This window comes from Podarcis filfolensis (genome assembly GCF_964270895.1).
Source record: "Podarcis filfolensis genome assembly, chromosome: 13".
NCBI classification, from domain to species: Eukaryota; Metazoa; Chordata; class Lepidosauria; order Squamata; family Lacertidae; genus Podarcis; species Podarcis filfolensis.
In genome coordinates, this window is record NC_139615.1 from 3,251,937 (window position 1) to 3,271,924 (window position 19,988).

General features: G+C 47.9%; 1 protein-coding gene across 1 annotated transcript in view; it reads right to left on the bottom strand.

The window, feature by feature from the left end:
• Positions 1-2,166: 2,166 nt before the first annotated feature.
• Positions 2,167-19,988, bottom strand: part of ACADVL (acyl-CoA dehydrogenase very long chain) — a 29,853-nt gene continuing 12,031 nt past the window's right edge. Inside the window, exons 6-20 of the mRNA XM_083580961.1 lie at positions 19,667-19,801; positions 19,037-19,181; positions 18,058-18,187; positions 16,836-16,961; positions 16,042-16,240; positions 15,240-15,344; positions 14,129-14,215; positions 13,855-13,917; positions 10,932-11,033; positions 10,094-10,191; positions 8,143-8,215; positions 6,839-6,911; positions 5,365-5,437; positions 4,839-4,914; positions 2,167-4,142 (exon numbers count right to left, since the gene is read on the bottom strand). Of these exons, the coding sequence (XP_083437087.1) occupies positions 4,005-4,142; positions 4,839-4,914; positions 5,365-5,437; positions 6,839-6,911; positions 8,143-8,215; positions 10,094-10,191; positions 10,932-11,033; positions 13,855-13,917; positions 14,129-14,215; positions 15,240-15,344; positions 16,042-16,240; positions 16,836-16,961; positions 18,058-18,187; positions 19,037-19,181; positions 19,667-19,801 (1,623 nt within the window). The 3' untranslated portion in view covers positions 2,167-4,004. The remainder of the gene's footprint in view (positions 4,143-4,838; positions 4,915-5,364; positions 5,438-6,838; positions 6,912-8,142; positions 8,216-10,093; positions 10,192-10,931; positions 11,034-13,854; positions 13,918-14,128; positions 14,216-15,239; positions 15,345-16,041; positions 16,241-16,835; positions 16,962-18,057; positions 18,188-19,036; positions 19,182-19,666; positions 19,802-19,988) is intronic.

A 19,988-nucleotide genomic window follows, 5' to 3' on the forward strand; every position in this document is an offset into this window, starting at 1 on the left:
AGCAACTGCTATTCAGAAGCCCCAGAAAATAAATTGACAATGTGGCCGGTGTAAGAATGCCTCTGTTCCTCATTCCATGTACAGTCTTGCACGGTGCACAACAGCACCTCAGCGCTATCCAAATTATGGATCCCTGCAACACAAACATACTCAAAACAAGTGCTCAGACACCCCAATGCACATGCACACACAGGGAAACGTAAGAAGCTGCTCTATACAGACTATTTGCCTATCTAACTCAGTATTCATCTTAAAAAGCAGAGACATCACCTTGCCAACAAAGGTCTGTATAGTAAAAGCCATGGTTTTCCCAGTAGTGATGTATGGAAGTGAGAGCTGGACCATCAAGAAGGCTGATCGCCGAAGAATGGATGCTTTTGAATTCTGGTGCTGGAGGAGACTCTTGAGAGTCCCATGGACTGCAAGAAGATCCAACCTCTCCATTCTGAAGGAAATCAGCCCTGAGGGCTCACTGGAAGGACAGATCCTGAAGCTGAGGCTCCAAGACTTTGGCCACCTCATGAGAAGAGATGACTCCCTGGAAAAGACCCTGATGTTGGGAAAGATGGAGGGCACAAGGAGAAGGGGAGGACAGAGGACGAGATGGTGGGACAGTGTTCTCAAAACTACCAGCATGAGTTTGACCAAACTGCGGGAGGCAGTGGAAGACAGGAGTGCCTGGCGTGCTGTGGTCCATGGGTCACAAAGAGTCGGACACAACTAAACGACTAAATAACAACTCAGTATTGTCTACACTGACTGGCAGCGCATCTCCAGGGTTTCAGGCAGGGGAAAATCCCAGCCCTATCTGGGATGCTCTGCATGCACTACAGATACTCTACCACTGGGCTATGACCCCCTCCCAGAAGTGATACCATTTTCACGGGGCAAACACCTTTCTGTTGCAAACATCCCAGCAGACACAGACTCAACCCCTCGCCCACTCTTCAGTGAATTAACTGAGTGCAAGAGAATATAAAACTGTATCATGCAAAGTCCTTGGACCATGCAGCTCAGTACTGCCTACAGACTCAGTGACAGTGGTTTCAAGCAGTAGCTTTTCCTAGCCCTACCTGGAGAAACCTGGGAAATTCTGCATGCAGAGCAGGAGCTCTACCATTGATATACAGCATTTCCCAATATATTTTTCTGTATGGCTTTTCAACTTGACATATTGCCAAGGCAAACTTAATACGGTTATTCATAATTCATCTCATAGGAACACAGGAATTTGCTTTATACCACATCAGATCACTGAGGTCTATCTAGCTCCATATTGTCCACACTGACTAGCAGAGGCTCCCCTGGATTTCAGATTTCATTCTCCGATTTCATTTCATTCTCTGCCCTAACTGGAAACACCATTTGGGACCGAACCTGGGACCTTCCGGCAATCCGGCATGCAAAGGGGATGCTCTACCACAGAGTAACTCTGCCACCAGCCTGCTCCATACCCCTTACGATAAGAGGAGGCTTAGGGTTGCTGTTTCAATCAACAAACCCGCAGTGCCAAAATGGGCAGCAGAATGACCAGCTCTCTCTCGCCCCAGACTAAGAGCAGTGAAAGAGCGCGGCCACCCTGCATTAGCCGATCACCCTTGGGGAGGATTTCTCCCCGCACCTTTTAGCCTAAGAGGAAGTGTGTGCGTAGCCGTGCACAAAACAGGAACTGGAAAACGGATTAAAGATTTATAGCCCTAGAATGGAGCAACCACCCTTCCCCTCAAGCCAGCACCCTGAATACGTTCCATGGGAGAGGGGCGCATTCACCAAAAGGAATAAAAACAAATGACAGGACGGCCGTCTTACCTTGCCTTTTCACTGGCATCTCGGAGGCAGTTTGTACATGTACAACCTTAATCTCCTAATCTCTCTCCCAAACAGCTGCCAGCTTAAAAGATTTGCAGGACTGATTGCAAACTCTACCCCCTCCCCAAGGGCATTCTGGGAGATGTAGTATTGGTCAGGCCCCTTTTGAAGCCTGCAGCTTGACACATCCCGGATCATAAAAAGTCAGGGGAAAGTTTCACGAAAGGCTTGAGATCCAGCAAAATACTCAGGCTCTGGAATTGTTTTCAAAAGGGAGGTTGTTTTAAAAATGTCACGGCCGAGAGTTCCTTTTAGAAATGTTTGTAACGTGACAAGTTACATCAAGCATACACCAGCTCAGTTTCACATGTTTAATAACACTGTTCATAAAACACTTACAATCAGATGGCATCCATAAGTGGGAATGTTGACAACAATCATTAGTACAGCAGATCCGAAAGGGGAAAAAGTTGCTTGGGATGGCCCACTCCCCCAACATTGCATTTCAACTGTGACAACTTCAAATTTCCCACCTTCAAATGACTTGGGCGACATCAGGCTTAAATTCCAAGACTCTTAGTTCCAACAAGTGCCAAACTCCAACCCAATTTTGGCTGAGAAAGAGAGGTAAGCAGTTAACGTGAGCGCTGGGAGGCCAAGATGTGTATGTTATACAACCAAAAATGCAAGACTTGGCATTTTGGGTGGGATGCGGGCACTTCTGCTACTTATTTTACAATCCTTTCCCCCAATGGCTCAAATCCCTTCCACCCCAGGAACGTCACAGAAACTGCCCAGTTGGCAAGACGTGTTTTCCTCTGCCCCTATAAACATTCCCCAGCCCCCTTTTTCTGTAAAAAGCCTTGCAGACTGGGTATTAAAAACCCATGCTCTGCCTTTCACTTTCTCTAATTTGCTGCGTGTGTGTCAGCGACTATTTTTAAATCAACACTTGGAAGATTCAAGACGGATAAAAGGAAATTCTCATTTAACCTAAGTTAAACTGCAGAGTTCGTTCCCACAAGGAGGTAGTGGGTGGCCACCAACTACGATGGCTTTACAGGAGGACAAGACAAACTCCTGGAGGTAAAGGCTCTCAAACGGCTGCTAGCCACAATGCTTTATGTTCTATCTACACGCACGGTTGGAGGCAGCTGCTGGGAGTCACAAAATGGGGCCAGCACTGCTGTTGCATTCAGGCCCTGCCTGCTGGGGCACCTGGTTGGCCACCGTGAGAAAGGGATGCTGGACAAGATGGGCCATTGGCCTGAACCAGCAACCAGGCTCTTCTTATGCTTCAACTGCACCGTCGGAGGCAGTATTGCTTTGGAACACCAGTTGTTGGGAATCGCAAGTGGCAAAAGCATGTCTGCGTACAGCTTCTGCTTCTGGGATTCCCACAGGGGAACCTGGTTGGCCGCTGCGAGAACAGGACACTGAATTAGGTGGGCCTGATCCAGCCGCAGGGCTCTTCTGATGTCAACACGTGCATTACACTGGACAGCTTCTCTGAAAAATCTATCCCACTTCAGCAGCTCTTCAGATTTGTCGATGCAATTTAATAGGTTTTTTCTCCCGCAGAAAATACAGCAATCAGAGGCAGAGGGCTTTATACACGCCGCTGATTTATAGCTAAACTTTCCAACTCAAGTGGCTCGTGAATTCTGGGACGCCAATGAAATAGGCAAGCAGCTGGATTTAGGAGTCTGGTCCCCTTTTGCAATTCAGAGAATTCTGACCTCAGAATTTATGATAATTGCACTGGGGACGGGAGAAGAGTCTGAGCTAAGGTCACGGTGCGCATGCGTGGAGGGGAAGATTTGCCACACTCTCAAAGGAAGCCAAATACAGAAATCAAATGAAAGCCTCTCCCCACTCCTTCAAAATTCGACCTACTACTTGAGCACAAGAATAGCTGAGATTCCTGCATCGCAGGGGGTTGGACTGGATGACCTTCTGGGTCCCTTCCAACTCTACAATTCTGAGATCATACTCTAGTCTTCACGTACCCTGCCAAAACGCACAGGAGTCCATTAAGGCATTTATCAAGCAAAGAGGTATATTTCTCTTGGGAGGGGGAATGAGCTACGGACGGTTGACCCCTCCTTTCCGAATCTGCAGGCTCTAATCGTTACATCTCTTAGGGTGGGGGCAAAGAGGGTGTAGGAGACAGCTCCAGGAACGGCTGGCACGTCTCAGATGCCCAGAGGGTTGTGGGAAACCACCCCTTCGTTCTCCACCAACGCTTTGGAGATGCCCCGGAGGTTCCTGAAGAAGTGGCGTGTGTTGTCGGAACGCAGGGAGGTCAGGTTCTGAGTGATGCGGTCGTAGGCCTGAGTGGGGGAAGAGCGAGAGATGGAGCATAAAAATGGTGGAAGTCTCAGCACACAGTGCCAAGTCTCCACTCTCTTTGATGCGCCACACACGCCTGTGCTTAAAGTAACAATTATTGTGCCTCAGGGTTTGTTTGTTTTTTTCTTCCTCCCTCCGGACCCCTTTTCCTTTTATGCTATGACTTTTAAATTGTAATAATAATAATAATTTTATTATTTATACCCCACTCCTCTGACTGGGTTTCCCCAGCAACTCTGGGTGGCTCCCAACAGAATTAAAAGCACAATAAAACATCAAACATTAAAAACTTCCCTAAACAGGGCTGCCTTCAGATGTCTTCTAAAAGTCAGACAGTTGTTTATTTCCTTGATATCTGATGGGAGGCTGTTCCACAGGGCGGGTGCCACTACTGAGAAGGCCCTCTACCTGGTTCCCTGTAACCTCACTTCTCACAGGGAGGGAGCGAGACAGGCACTGTCTTATACTTTACATTCATAAGCCACTCAAAGGGTCGTCCAAGAGTGGGTTTTTTTAAAAAAATGCTTTAAATAAATGAGTAATACAATCACAGCCCCAAGAGTGAAGCACGCACCACTGATTTCTGGGCAGAGATCACATAAAACAGGGAGCCACGTTTGGGTCTAAAAAACACAACGGCTGTTCTCATGCAAAGCAAAAACAGAGGAGCTCCTTACCTCAATGCACCAGGTGTCGCAAAGCATCTTCTCATGCTGGGCTGTGGGTTCTCCACGCTCCAGGGACCGGGATGCCCTACCAGGGAAAGGCAGAAAAGGCATGAGAATTTGTTTTGGGGAGGCGAGAAAACTGACCCCAGAGCTCTGCAGAAAGGAGCTTTCTTGAAGGCTGAGATTCCTTCGTTGCAGGGGGTTGGACTAGATGACCCTTGGGTCCCTTCCAACTCTACAATTCAAAGATTCTAGGACATGGCCTGCCAATGGGATTTGGGGTGGGGGACTTATCCTCGGGGCAACCAGAAGAGGGGAAGGGTCATAGCTCAGTGGAAGAGCCTATCTGACTGCATGCAGAAGACTCCAGGTTCAATCCCTCATGGCATTGCCAGCGAGGGCTGGTAGAGACTTCCCACCAGAAACTCGGGAAAGCTGCCGTTTCCAAGTCAAGGTGGACAATGCAAATGAATCAGTGTGTGCGACTCAGTATATAATAAGGCAACTTCCTGTGTTCCTGGAAAATAGGCCTTACCTAGAGAGCACCACAACCATGCCGTACAAATCAATTGCACTGTCAGCGATGCGTTTCAACACGAATTGTTCATCTGGGATTTGTGGGAAGGGGGGAGAAGAGCAGAGAGAGAGAAAACAGATACCAGCAGTTATACCAGGAAGCCAGAGAGGGATGAATGGAAATAAGCACAGCAAAAAAAACCCCCAAGACATCCAAGTTCCCAGGATCCTGTTCCCAATAGTGGGCAGCTGGGTTCTCTTAAGAAGCCACCTCATTCCTGCTGCTCCTGCAAGGAGTCCATGAAACTAACAGCTCCTCTCCAGTTGCTTCCCCTCAATATTTGATAAAAATGCTACTGAATACCAGTTTCTGGAAACCTCAGGAGGGGAGCGGGCTCTTGTGATCAGATCCTGCTTGCAGACATCCAAAAGGCATCTGGTTGGAAGTCCGCAGGCAGGACCTGGGTGCATCTGGGTGACCACTGTGAAAACAGGATGCTGGCCAAAGTGGGCCTTGTGGTCTGATCCAGCCGATGGGCTGTCATTATGCTCTAGCCCCCACTGCACCCCTGCAAGTGTAGCTAAAGAATCTGGGGTTGTTCATCTCTTTTGCGCTTTAATTTAATGGGATTAAAACTAGACTTGATTACAGATTTATAGAACCCCTTTAAAAGGTATGGGAACTAGATACTGGCAGACAAATTCTTTGCAGGGATTGAGGGGGGGATGTTTCCAGTATTCTTAGGGGAAACTCTTTAAAATTACTACACAGGTGGTATTGCACTCCTCTGTAAATGTCAAAAATGTTTTCTTCTGTATCATCTAATTGTTAGAGGGGTTGCAATAGACTTGGCAAACTTTTCATTTGTGGTGGAAACTTCAGTTGGTGCAAGATTTTTGGAATATAATTTTGACCAAAATGATAAATATCGCTAAAGAAACTATACTGCATCTTGTCCAAAATTAACATTACTGAATATTTTTGAAGAGACCAATGCAAATATATTGTAAAAAGAACTGATCTTATTACATGATCTTGGTAGCACGAATAGTAATTGCAGCTTAATGGAAAACTGCCCCAAATCTTACACTGGAAACTTGGCGCTACTCATTCACAGCTATCATAAAGAAAATTATGCGTAATTTTGAGATTTTGACAAGGGCTAGAACCTCCAGACCCCTTTTATATGGTTTGCCATCCCTTTATGACATATACAGCGGAACCACCATTTCCAAGGCAATCTGGAACTCCGTTTGATGAACTGATAAATGTTGATAGTCTTCACTTGGACTTTGTTATCTTAACTCATGTGCAACTGTATTCATTGTACGTTCCTATTTTACAGTTTTGCTTTTCCACTTTCTCATCTTTGCCTGTTGTCATTATTGTTCTCTCTGGTTCACATACACTATCAAATGAAGTAATAATTTGAAAAAACTAACCGAAAGAGCACGGATGGTGCCATTTTGGCTATTAAGAAACACACACTCACCAATAATCTTTTTGCCATGTTTCAGAATCTTCTCTTCTACAACAGCACCAAAAAGATCGACCGCCCGTACTGCCTAAAAGGAATGAAGAGGTAGAGAATATGGCAGCCAAAAGCCATGCAGAGGAGGCAACTAAGAGTCTCTCTCTCTAGCAGACAGCCCCCCCCCCCTCACAATTCCAAACACATTTCCCATCATCACATGCTTGGGATGCAGAAGGTCCCAGGGTCAGACCCCAGGTCACCCTCTCCAGGTTGGGCTGGGAATGTCCACTCCCCCATGCAAAACCCTGGAGAGCCACTGCTGCCAGTCCGTGTAAGCAGTACTGAGCTAGATGGGCCCCAATGGTCTGCCTCGGTATAAAGGACGACATTAAAAACAAGATGCTGTAATAAAATTGTCAAAATATAGATAAAACCCACAGGTTTTGTTTCATTTTTTAAATAAGAATACATGTCTGAATATGACTAACTCTCTCCAGTTTAGTGCTTTGTTTATTTAGCAAGATTTATATACTAGTGGCCAAAATTGTGGGAACCTTTTGGAAAAAGTGTGTTTCCGAGGTTTGATGGCTCATAACACCACTTTTTTAAAAAAAAAACAACCATAAAATTATCTTCATTTGAATGTAGCCAATGCAGATGAGTGTTTAGAGAGCCAATCAGGTGTTATGAGCCATCAAACCTTGGAAACAAACTTTTTCAGAAGGCTTCCACAATTCTGGCCACTAGTGTATACTGCTGGGGGCGAAATCTCTATGCAGTTTATAAAGTACAGTATTCATCAAAATTAGCTGCGTAAGCAAGGCAAAAAGAGAGAGAGGGGTAAATTTGCATTTTGTTACACTGGTTTTGCCAATGTTGCTTCAGAACCTGTTTCAACATGCTTGCAACTTGCTCTCATCATCCTCAAAAATCAATGTAAACCCTCGCCCCACCCAAAAAACCCCATGTCATTTGGAAAGTGGAATGTAAATCTGTGCAATAAAAAAAAACAAAATAAATCCTGCTTGGCTCTTCAAGAGGCAAGTGGAGAGCTAGTGTGGCGTAGGGTGCCGGGCTAGGACCTGGGTAAGATCAGGGTTCGAATCCCTGCTCAGCCGCGAACCTCACAGGCTAACCTTAGGGGCCCAAGTCACTGCCTCTCTCAGCCTAACCTACATCACAGGGTTGCTGTGGGGTTCAAAGTGAGGAGGAGGAGAACCACTTTGAGCAAAGTGGAGGAGGAAAAGTTGGGATAACGATGCAATCGATCAAAGTGCAGAGGATCCAAAAAGATCAGCTGGGTTTGAAATGCCACCACTTACCCGCTCACCGCTGGAGTCCAGACTTGGGTGCACTACGGACTTCAAGGTTATCCCCGTTCCTAAACCGGCTTTCCTGGAAGGAGCAGGAGGAAGACAAAGAGGGCATGATTCTTACGGCAAGAGAAGGTATAGAAAAAAGGCGAGCCCTTAAAATAAAATGCTTTCAGAACCGTGGCTATCAGGAAGGGGGAACAGAGACACACAATGAGAGAATGACTCAAACCAGGACTCCAGACAGGCTTACAAAAATCATGAATGATGTGGAAAGACGGACAGAGAGAGAGAAATGGTTCTCTTTCCTCCATCTACTGAAAACTCAAGGTTGGTTCGGCAGAAGGTAGCCGGCGTTTATATGGACGACGAAAGGGCGGTTGGAGTTTATTTGTTTCGTTCATGCAACACATGACTAACTTATGGAACTCACTGCCACAAGGCGGAAGGGGCAGCTGCCACCTGTCCAGGTCGCTTTGAGAGAAAATGAAGAAAAAAGAGAGGAGAGGATTAAAACAGATTCATTGGGTGAGGAAGAAGAGAAGGAGGCCCTCTTTGTGATGAAAGCTGAATGCGGGGCTTCCATATTCAGAGGCAACGTAACTTTAGATAGCCAGGGCCTGAAGAATCATGGAGTTGGAAGGTCCCAAGGAGTCATCTAGTTTAACCCCCTGAAAAGCACGAATCACAGCTAAATGTGGGGGTGGGGTGGGGAGAGGAACCATTTTATGGCCACATCTCCTCATACGCATCCTCCGGGGTGGCAGGGGAGAGAGATAAATGGTCAAATTAGGTCATATTACTTCGTTTCATTTACTTAAACAGCCCTGGTCAGGTCTGCTAAAAATCCCATTTGTTATATAAATTGGGGGCAACGCATTGCCATGGAAACGTGATAGCAGGAAAAAGGTGATAGCCAGCCTGACAAAAGGGGGCAGGGAGGCCTTTCTCCCCCACTGTCCCCTGGCTGGAGGGGATGTCACTCGAGGTGTCTGCATGTGTGAAAGAGAACAACTGACTTGACAGTTTTGCAGTCACAGAGAGAGAGGGGGGGAGCTAACAGCATTGGGGGGGGGGCTGGTCACGTCCCCCAGAATCTGCTGAGAAGGCAGCAAACTTGGACACCTTAGTTAAGAGTTGCAGCTACTCTGCCTATTCTCCCCTGGATACAGTTATAATTAAAACTGTATGCCACAAAGAATCTGCAGCTATTGTTGTCGTTTATTTAATAAAATTTACAGTGGTACCTCGGGTTAAGTACTTAATTCGTTCCGGAGGTCCGTACTTAACCTGAAACTGTTCTTAACCTGAAGCACCACTTTAGCTAATGGGGCCTCCTGCTGCCGCCGGAGCACGATTTCTGTTCTCATCCTGAAGCAAAGTTCTTAACCTGAAGCACTATTTCTGGGTTAGCGGAGTCTGTAACCTGAAGCGTATGTAACCCGAGGTACCACTGTATACACCACCTGACAGGAAAAAGCCCTCAAAAAGCTCTTACAAAAAAGGAATTTTAAAAATCAAGTGAGAAAAATTAACAAGAAGGGGTCGATATTGGGGGAAATGCACTCACTTAAGTACTTGGGTCCCAAGCCATTTACGGCTTTAGAAGCTAGCATTTCCACCTTGAACTGGGCTTGCCAGCTGACTGGCACCCAGCCCTGTGCTTTTAAAAAAATGGCGGTCCATGGTCCCATCATGTTGCCCCTTAGCAGCCCCATTCTGAGCTAGCTGCAGTCTCCGGACCATCTCCAAGGGCAGCCCCATGTAGAGTGCATTGGAGTAGACCAAACGGTAGATCACTAGCCTCCAGTGGCCTCGTTCAAAGGAAACCACCCCAGGGTGTATTGCTGGAACCCCTGAAACGTATTCCCACTCAGGGATGGGGATATGCACAACAATTGCATGGCTTTAATTCTGTCGTATGCACACCCGCACCCCACATCCCTTGGGGGATCCATACCTGCGGACTCGCTTCCCAACCTCGCTGACTATGAGCCCAGCGTTTCCAAGAGGATTCTTGATGGCACGCTGCAACCCGCGGAGCTCGTTCCCGGCGTTCTGGGGTAGGGAAAGAGGAGAGGAGAGGTCAGCACGAGGGAGTGGTTATATTGAAAAGTCAGGTGGATTCCGAATTGAAGAAAATGTTCCAACTGACATTTGTAAAAAAAGCCTGAAGCATTTCTGTTAGGGATTGTAGGAAAAGACCTGCCAAGGAAATTGAAAAACATATTTATGTATGCGACAACGGCGGCAAGAGTCTTAATAGCACAAGGATGGAAGAATGAAGAAATCCCGACAAAAGAACGGTGGCAAGAGAAATTGATGGACTATGCGGAATTGGTGAAACTGACATACAAACTGTGTGATAAGGACAACTGTGATTTCAAAGAATGGGAACCTTTTACAAAGTACTTAAAGAAACAACAAAATGAACTGGATTCCTTGGCAGGTTTTGAAGAAACATACACAAATTGCGCGGCGGCGGCAGCGGCAGCAGGAGACCCCATTAGCTAAAGTGGTGCTTCAGGTCAAGAACAGTTTCAGGTTAAGAACGGACCTCCGGAACAAATTAAGTACGTAACCAGAGGTACCACTGTATAATAAAGTTTATTTAAAAAAAATATTAAAGGAATAGATGGGCCTTAGGCCTGATCCAACAGAGCTGTTCCAATGTTCTCATCAATGGCTGAAAGCCATGGGGGCAAGACAGAAGCTCCCCCTCCCGCCTTAAAAAACACTGCGCTCTTTCCTCTCCTCCCCAGATTCTGAACCACAGACACACATTCCCAACAACCCACCTGAAATCCATTGAGCGCAACAAACAGTCGCAGGATGTCATTGGTTCCCTCAAAGATCCGGAAAACTCTCAAGTCACGCAGCACACGTTCCACTCCGGCATCCTGCAGTAGAGCGGGAAGAGAAGGAGAGGAGGGTCAAGGTGGACAGAACCAGGATTCCCCCACCGGTTCTGACCTTAACATGGGAGGGCTTTCAATCCAAGGGTGTGGATGGCCCAGAGTCCTGGGCAAGGCAAGTTTAAAATCAAGAGCCTGAGCACGAACAGGACAGATTCAGGACGAGATGAAGGAAAGAGATCTCCTTCACGCAGTGCATAAACTCTGGAACTCCCTGCCACAGGATGGCAACCAACCTAGAGGATGGAGGAGAGGGTTGTATACAGTGGTGCCTCGCAAGACGAAATTAATTCGTTCCACAAGTTTTTTCTTCTAGCGAGTTTTTCGTCTTGCGAAGCACGGTTTCCCATAGGAATGCATTGAAAATCAATTAATGCGTTCCTATGGAGACCGCCTTCAGACCAGGTCCGGGGACAGTCTGTCCCCGGACCTCTTCTGAAGGCTGGCGGGGGGAGAAGGACTTTTCTCCCCACCGCCAGTCTTCAGAACAGCCTTCTGAAGGCTGGCGGTGGGAAGAAAAGCCCTTCTCCTCCGCCAGCCTTCAGAAGAGTTCCCGCAGGGCTGCCTAGGCTGCGGATAGCAGCCTGCTGCCCGGCGCGAGGGGCGCTCTGAAGCAGAGCGCCCCTCGCGCGGGGCAGACATTCGCAGCTTGGGGAGCCCTGCAGGACTTCCCCACAGGGCTCTGCAAGCTGCGGATAGGGGCAGCAGGCTGCTATCCGCAGCTTGGAGAGCCCTGCGGGGAAGTCCTGCAGGGCTCCCCAAGCTGCGAATGTCTGCCCGGCGTGAGGGGCGCTCTGAAGCAGAGCGCCCCTCGCGCGGGGCAGCAGGCTGCTATCCGCAGCCTAGGCAGCCCTGCGGGAACTCTTCTGAAGGCTGGCGGAGGAGAAGGGCTTTTCTTCCCACCGCCAGCCTTCTGAATGTTGGCGGTGGGGAGGAAAACCTTCCTCCCACCGCAAGCCTTCAGGACAGGTTCGGGAACAGAGGAGAAGGCGCGCTGCGCTTCCCCGCTGTCCCCGGAGATTTCCCTATGGGCTTTCGTCTTGCGAAGCAAGCCCATAGGGAAATTCGTCTTGCGAAGCCGCTAAAAAATCGGAAAACCCTTTCGTCTTGCGGGTTTTTCGTTTAGCGAGGCATTCGTCTTGCGGGGCACCACTGTACGTTGTGCCTCCACAGTCAGAAGCAGCCACGCTTCTGAATCCCAGTAATCACACCCAGCCTTTGTCCATCTCCTATTGGGGACAGGAAGTTGCTTTTGGCTTAATAATAATAATAATAATAATAAATTTTTATTTATATCCCGCCCTCCCCAGCCAAAGCCGGGCTCAGGGCGGCTAACAACAATAAAATAATACAACATTATAAAATTAATTCAAATCAAATTGATGGCAACCATTGGGCTAGAATTCTGTGAGGATTACCGAAGGAAGGGGTCAGACTGTGCCCTGGCCAAAGGCCTGGTGGAACAGCTCTGTCTTGCAGGCCCTGCGGAAAGATGTCAAGTCCCGCAGGGCCCTAGTCTCTTGGGACAGAGTGTTCCGCCAGATCAGGGCCACAGCCAAAAAAGCCCTGGCTCTGGTCGAGGCCAGCCTAACCTCTCTGTGGCCTGGGACCTTCAAGATGTTTTTCTTTGAAGACCATAAGGTCCTCAGTGGGGCATACCAGGAGAGGCGGTCCCGTAGGTACGAGGGTCCTAGGCCATATAGGGCTTTAAAGGTCAAAACCAGCACCTTGAACCTGACCCTGGACTCCACCGGGAGCCAGTGCAACTGGTATATCACCGGGTGAATGTGATCTCGCAGCGAGGACCACGTAAAGAGTCTCGCTGCAGAGTCGCAAGGCCAGGTTTCTTCAGAAAGGAAAATCTGGGGCTGAGCCACAAAGGCCAAGTTTTGGAAGAATTTCAGTCCTGGCAACCTGGACTGCTGGTTTTCCAAGTCTTGGAAAATTGCTTTGCTTGGGGAAAACACACACACATAGAGAGAAACAAATTCAAGGTGTCCCAGAGCACTCGAGATTAGTTTCCTCACCACTTAGTTTAATTTTATTTCAGATACAAATACAGGTCAGAAATGTCAGGTCCCTTGGGTTCATGCAAATATCTGGATTCAGCGTCGCTTAGAGTTATCTTTTATCTTCTTTTCGAAATAATTTGTAGTTGCAATTACAACCCAACCTCTCTCTCCTTCGCATGCCACTGTTTATTTCTTATCAATTCAGTAAATTACAAAGCCGTGTTTTCATTTCTTCTCTTTGTATTTTTCTGCCTGTTGTTATTTAATTTATTTCATAAATTTATACAATGCTCGATTGTTTTTTAAAAAATCAACAACCTCAAAGCGGTACACAATAAGAATAAAATAGCAGTAAAAACAACTCCTTAAAAGCACTCAGAAGATTAAATCAGCAATAAAGTGAAAGCAGATTAAAACATACAGCAACGTTCTACGTGTCTGGGCAGGCTTGTCCAAAGAAAAATGTTTTTAGCAGGCGATGAAAAGAGTACATGTCAATAGGCAGAGAGTTCCTGCGCGTAGGTGCTGCCACGCTAAAAAAATGATTTTTTTTAATGAATGAGGAATGGGTATTATTTTCGCACCTGGAATACTGCCAGTTTCATATATCAAAGTGGTCAAATGGTGGTACGACAATCTTTCAGGTATTTGCTTGCAGTTATTTTTTAGAAAAGGAAAAAAAATCATTTTGGAAAGGAAAAGGGAATGAAAACCTGGAACCACGAACACTGTGGATGACAATTGGTGGTTTTGGACAGGGTGGTGGTGGAAGAGATTTCTCCCAATTGACTCACCTTCATGAAGCCCATTCCGCCCATGACCTGGATGCACTCGTCTGCAACAGTCCAAGCGGCCTCCTGGGCAAGACAAAAGGGAAAGAGGGGGAAATGACTCGGTCTTCTCAGGCTGTAAAATGGGCGCATTGAAACACAAACAGCAGCAGCCGCCGCCGCCAAGGGCAAAACAGAGGGGACTTTGCCCGTTAAAACAGGGATGCAGCCGAACAGGTGACTGACAGACAAGGGGGCAAGGCCACCTTCCCCATTTCCCACCAGGCCCCTTTCTCACCGAGCCAAAGATTTTGCTGATGGCCGCCTCGATCTGGAAGTCGGTTGCCCCTTGGTCCATATTCGCGCTGATCATGTATGCCATGGACTGTAGGGAAGAGGAAAAGAGCCAAGGGAGTGAGATTCTGCTTCAGGGGTCAGCAAACTTTTCCAGCAGGGGGCCGGTCCACTGTCTCTCAGACCTTGTGGGGGGCCAGACTATATTTTTTGGGGAGGAGGGGGAAATGAACAAATAACCCACAAATAACCCAGAGATGCATTTTAAATAAAAGCACATGTTCTACTCATGTAAAAACACCAGGCAGGCCCCACAAATACAGTGGTACCTCAGATTAAGTACTTAATTCGTTCTGGAGGTCCGTTCTTAACCTGAAACTGTTCTTAACCTGAAGCACCACTTTAGCTAATGGGGCCTCCTGCTGCTGCCATGCCGCTGGAGCACGATTTCTGTTCTTATCCTGAAGCAAAGTTCTTAACCTGAAGCACTATTTCTGGGTTAGTGGAGTGTGTAACTTCAAGCGTATGTAACCTGAAGCGTATGTAACCCAAGGTACCACTGTAACCCAGAGATGCATTTTAAATAAAAGGGCACAGATTCTACTCATGTAAAAACACGCTGATTCCCGGACCGTCCGTGGGCTGGATTTAGAAGGCGATTGGGCCAGATCCGGCCCCCGGGCCTTAGTTTGCCTACCCATGTTCTGCTCCATCGCTGTTTTCAAAAAGTTTGCGTCGTAACTAACAGCTTGCTGAAACTAACAGCTTCTGGGTGCATCCTGTTAATTTCACCTTTCAGTTTACAACCCTTTGGCGAGCGCGGTTGCACTCATCCCCCCCCCCTGGGTTGGCCACTGTGAGAACAGGAAACTGGGCTAGATGGGCTTTGGCCTGATCCCGCTGCAGGGATCCTCCTGACGTTCTTCTCAAGTTCCTAGTCCTTAAGAAGCAGAGATTTAAAGGCGCATAGCCAGGCTGGGGGAAGGTGGTGGGTTAGGATGGGCTGAAGTCGGGAGCTTTGGTGCTGAGCAGTGCGCTTTTTCGGCACGCCACAGCAGTTGGCGCATCGCTGCCCCAACCCCATGGTGCTAGATCACTTTCGCCTTTGCCCTCACCTCTGTCACGTACTGTAGAAGTGCCATGCGAGCCAGTTTCTCCTGAATTCCCTCGAAGTTGTGGATTTTGTCTCCAAACTGGGTCCTGTTTGCAGCGTAGTTCACCTTTTTGGATAATAATAATAATAATAATAATAATAATAATAATAATAATAATAATATATTTATACCCCGCCCTCCCCGGCCAAGTCCTGGCTCAGGGCACCTAACACTGAATATAAATATAGTAAAAACATTTAAAAAAAAAACAGTGGATTAAAATATAAGTTAGAATACAGTTTAAAATGCAGCTTAAAATGCAGCCTCATTTTAGTGGTAGCCTATAGATCAAAGCGATAAGGGGTAAAGGTAAAGGGACCCCTGACCGTTAAGTCAAGTCGTGGCCGACTCTGGGGTTGCGGTGCTCATCTCGCTTTATTGGCCGAGGGAGCCGGCATACAGCTTCCGGGTCATGTGGCCAGCATGACTAAGCCGCTTCTGGCGAACCAGAGCAGCGCACGGAAACACCGTTTACCTTCCCGCCGGAGCGGCACCTATTTATCTACTTGCACTTTGACGTGCTTTCGAACTGCTAGGTGGGCAGGAGCAGGGACCGAGCAACGGGAGCTCACCCCGTCGCGGGGATTCAAACTGCCGACCTTCTGATCAGCAAGTTCTAGGCTCAGTGGTTTAACCCACAGCGCCACCTGCATCCCCCAGCAGATATAAGAACACGCTAAAACATTAAGCATTAAAAAAAATCGGAAAGGGGGGGTTCCCGTTTCAACTCCACAAACCAAACGTACTATGAGACTTCACTCACCGCTTTGCTGATCAGCCCCCGCATGGTGCCGGCCGTGGCGGCGGCCATGCCAAACCGCCCGTTGTTCAGGATATTCATGGCCACCTTGAACCCAGAGCCAGGGGCCCCTATGACATTCTCGACAGGAACACGGCACCCGTCAAAGTGGACCTCAGCAGTGTTGGACGCCTTGATGCCCATCTTCTTCTCCGGGGGTCCGCTGGAGGGGGGGGGGTGAGATAAATACCGTATTTTTCTGTGTATAACACGCCCCTGTGTATAAGACGACCCCTATTTTTGGGGACTCCAAATTAATAAAATGGGGGGAGATTGCCCAGAGTTGTTAAGCTTTTTGGGGGGATGATTAGCCAGAGTTGTTGAGCTTTTGGGGGGGGATTGCCAGTCCTCCCTATGCACTATGTATAAGACAATTCCCAATTTTAAACCTAAAAAAATACAGTCTTATATACGGAAAAATACAGTAAATGCATTTAACCTTTAAATGCCTGCAGGAATTTTTTCTACGTCGCCAAGCACTGACGATTAAGGAAGTACCTTCCTGTAATAAGTTAGTGGAGAGTCCCCAATTTTAAATGTTCACATACGTATCATTTGCAGGCATTCTTGTAAATTCCTCGTTTTTTAAATGCAGAAGCTTCCAAGTTCAATCTCCAGTGAGCAGAGCCAGGAAACCTCTCCTCCTGTGTGTGGCCTGAGATTCTGGAGAGCAGCTGAGAGCCAGAGCAGGCAATACTGGCCCGGGTGAAGGAATAAGCCAGAGCTGGAACGAGGTGGCTTGCTCCGAAACTACTCACCGCGTGACGCCCCCAAAGGCTCGCTCCACTATGAAGGCCGTGATCTTGTCCTTCACTTCCCCAGTCGCCTCGTCCCTTATCTTCGTTTTTGCGAAAACGGTGAATATATCCGCAAGGCCGCCGTTGCTGCAAGAGATTTGCCAGTCAGGATTCGGGGGGGGGGGGTTGGCGCTTGTAACCGCAGGACCACAGGCAAGCCCCCAACCTCACATTTGAAGGTCTATATTAATATACCGTATTTTTTGCTCTATGGGACGCACTTTTTCCCCTCCAAAAATGAAGGGGAAATCTGTGTGCGTCCTATGGGGCGAATGCAGGCTTTCGCTAAAGCCTGGAGAGCAAGAGGGGTCGGTGCGCACTGACCCCTCTTGCTCTCCAGGCTTCAGGGATAGCCGCCTGAAGCCTTCGGATTGCAGCGCGAGTTCCTGCTGCGCTCCGGAGGCTTCGGGTTCCTTTTGCTGACTCTCCCGGCTTCAGCAGAGAGGGAGAGCTGCGCAGCGCCCCTTCAGCGAAGCAGCAGGAGAAATGGAAGGGGCTCCGTTTCTCCTGCTGCTTCGCTGAAGAGGCGCTGAGCAGAGAGGGGGAGAATTTTTTTTCTTGTTCTCCCCCTCTAAAACAAGGTGCGTCCTATGGTCAGGTGCATCCTGTAGAGCGAAAAATACGGGGGGGGGGGGGGGAATTCATCCAAAAATAATAATACAGGTCAGTAAATATGTGTGTGTGTGTGTGTGTGTGTTAATACACATACACACATTGAGATAGATAGATATATAGATATATAGATACAGATATAGATATAGATGATATAGATATATAGATATAAAAACACGTTCCTTTTTAACCAGGCCTTTGGTTGACCTGATCAACATCCCATACCCTTTTAAAATGTGGCTCTTTTGGGGGGCTGTATTATTGGGTCATTGCTTTTATTTTTATTTTTCACACTGTGATCTTTTTATGTGAACTGCCCTGAGACCTCCAGGTATAGGGCGGTATATAAATTCAATAAATAATAATAGTAGCAGTAATATATGGTCAAAAGCAGCAGTATAAAAATTATCCAAAATATACTGAGGAAGGGGTGTTTTCCAAAGAGAAGTGCGGCAGGTTCAAGGCTCTTTTTGGTGAAATCTCTGCTCCAAGGTGGGTGGCAAACACTCCCCCCACCTTGCCCCAATCCGTGCCTCCTCCTCCTCCTCACCCAGGCTGGCCCCCAACTCACCTGATCCAAATCTTGCTCCCGTTGAGAGTGTAGTAAGTGCCGCAGGGGCTGAGCTCAGCCGTGGATCGGATGGAAGCCGCGTCCGAGCCGCTAGTGGGCTCTGTCAGACAGTACGCAGCAATGGTCTCACCTAGAGGGTTTTATTTTATTTTTTAAAAAAGAGGGTCTTCATGGGAAGACAGAGGCACCCAAAATACGCACAGCCACCTTTGCCTACAAGGTCTGAAGCGGCTTCCAAGTTTTGTGCGATATAAGCATGCCTCAACCCTCGTGATCCAAATAACACAACCCGGATGGGAAAGAAGAAAAAATCCCGACCAGGGAAGAACGACAAACCAAGTTGACGGACTCTGCCGAAATGGCCAAATTAACTGGAAAGCTAAGGAACCAAGATGATACAAACTTTAAAAAAAGAATGTGGGGGAAATGTATATAATTTATTTAGGAAACTACTGTAAGCAGATGAAAACACTAGCAGGATTTTAATCTCACTTGCAAGGTAACAAAGACTACGGACAATTTACATGGAGAAAAAAAATGTGGATAACAGGCTGCTATGCAAATGTAAATATTGACACTAGGACCCTGGAAGGGAGGGGAGGCAGTCATGAGATTCAGAGAGATCTTGCAATATGGATTTCCAATGGATTTTGTTATAAGTTTATATATTATAACTATTTCAAAAAATAACAACACAACCCAACCTTGTGCACACACAAAAAACACACATACACCATGATGAAAGGGAATTTAGGCAGCTAAATAGGATGTTGGGCGGCGAAAGGGGGAACTTGTGAAGCAAGGAACCCTTGAAGCGGGGATTCACGCAGCAGGAGGGACCGTGTTGCAGGGTGCACTTCCCTCCCTCAACTTCCTCCCTCAGCCCCTTATTCTGCCCCTCGCCTCCCCATCGCCTGCCCCTGGTTATGATGTCTCTGCCCCTCAGCTCCCCACCCCCCACAAGGCCACGACCCCTTACCTGTTGCCAGTTTGGGGAGGTACTTTTCCTTCTGCTCCTTGGTGCCATAGAGGAGGATGCCTTTAAACCCGATCGACTGGTGGGCCCCCAAGGTGATGCCCACCCCCAGGTCGTGCATGCCGACGAGCTCCACCATTCGTGCATACTGCGGCGGGAAGAGAGAAAAAGAAGGAATTGTGGCTGGGGTCGTCGGCCATGAAGCATTCAAAGCTCTCTCTAGCCTCTGAGCATGGACAGAGCACATTTTTCTCGGCGGCGAGAAAGCTCAGCCTTCCTCAAATCAGGAAAGACGCTCCCATCCCTGAAAGGACAATGTCTGAGAACATTCCGTGACATCACAGCAACTTGACCAATGGCTGCACAGAGCAGCAGGAAATCCCTCTAAGATCACAAACCTCCACGTTGTTTCCTTTCTAGGCTGGTAGCGCTTAGGGGAAGCATGAGGGGGTGCCAGCCCTCGAGCCTCACCTGGGTGTTGCTGAGAACATTCCATGACATCACAGCAACTTGACCAATGGCTGCACAGAGCAGCAGGAAATTCCTTTAAGCTTACAAACCTCTATGTCGTTTCCTTCCTAGGCTGGTAGTGTTTAGGGGAAGGATGAGGGGGCGCCAGCCCTCGAGCCTCACCTGGGTGTTGCTGAGCCCCAGCCCCCCGAGCTCGACGGGGATTTGCAAGCCAAAAGCTCCCAGCTCCTTGAGGCCTTCCATGGTCTTGTCCTCCACCTTCTCCAGCGCATCGTTTTTGGCCGGGTCGTTCACCTCCTGGTGGAGAGAGGGAGGATGGGAGAATCAGATGATGGGAAAAGTATCTATTTAAACCAGGGGTCAGCAAACTTTTTCAGCAGGGGGCTGGTCCACCAGCCCTCAGACCTTGTGGGGGGCCGGACTATATTTTGGGGGGAGGAAGTGAACGAATTCCTATGAACCACAAATCACCCAGAGGATGCAT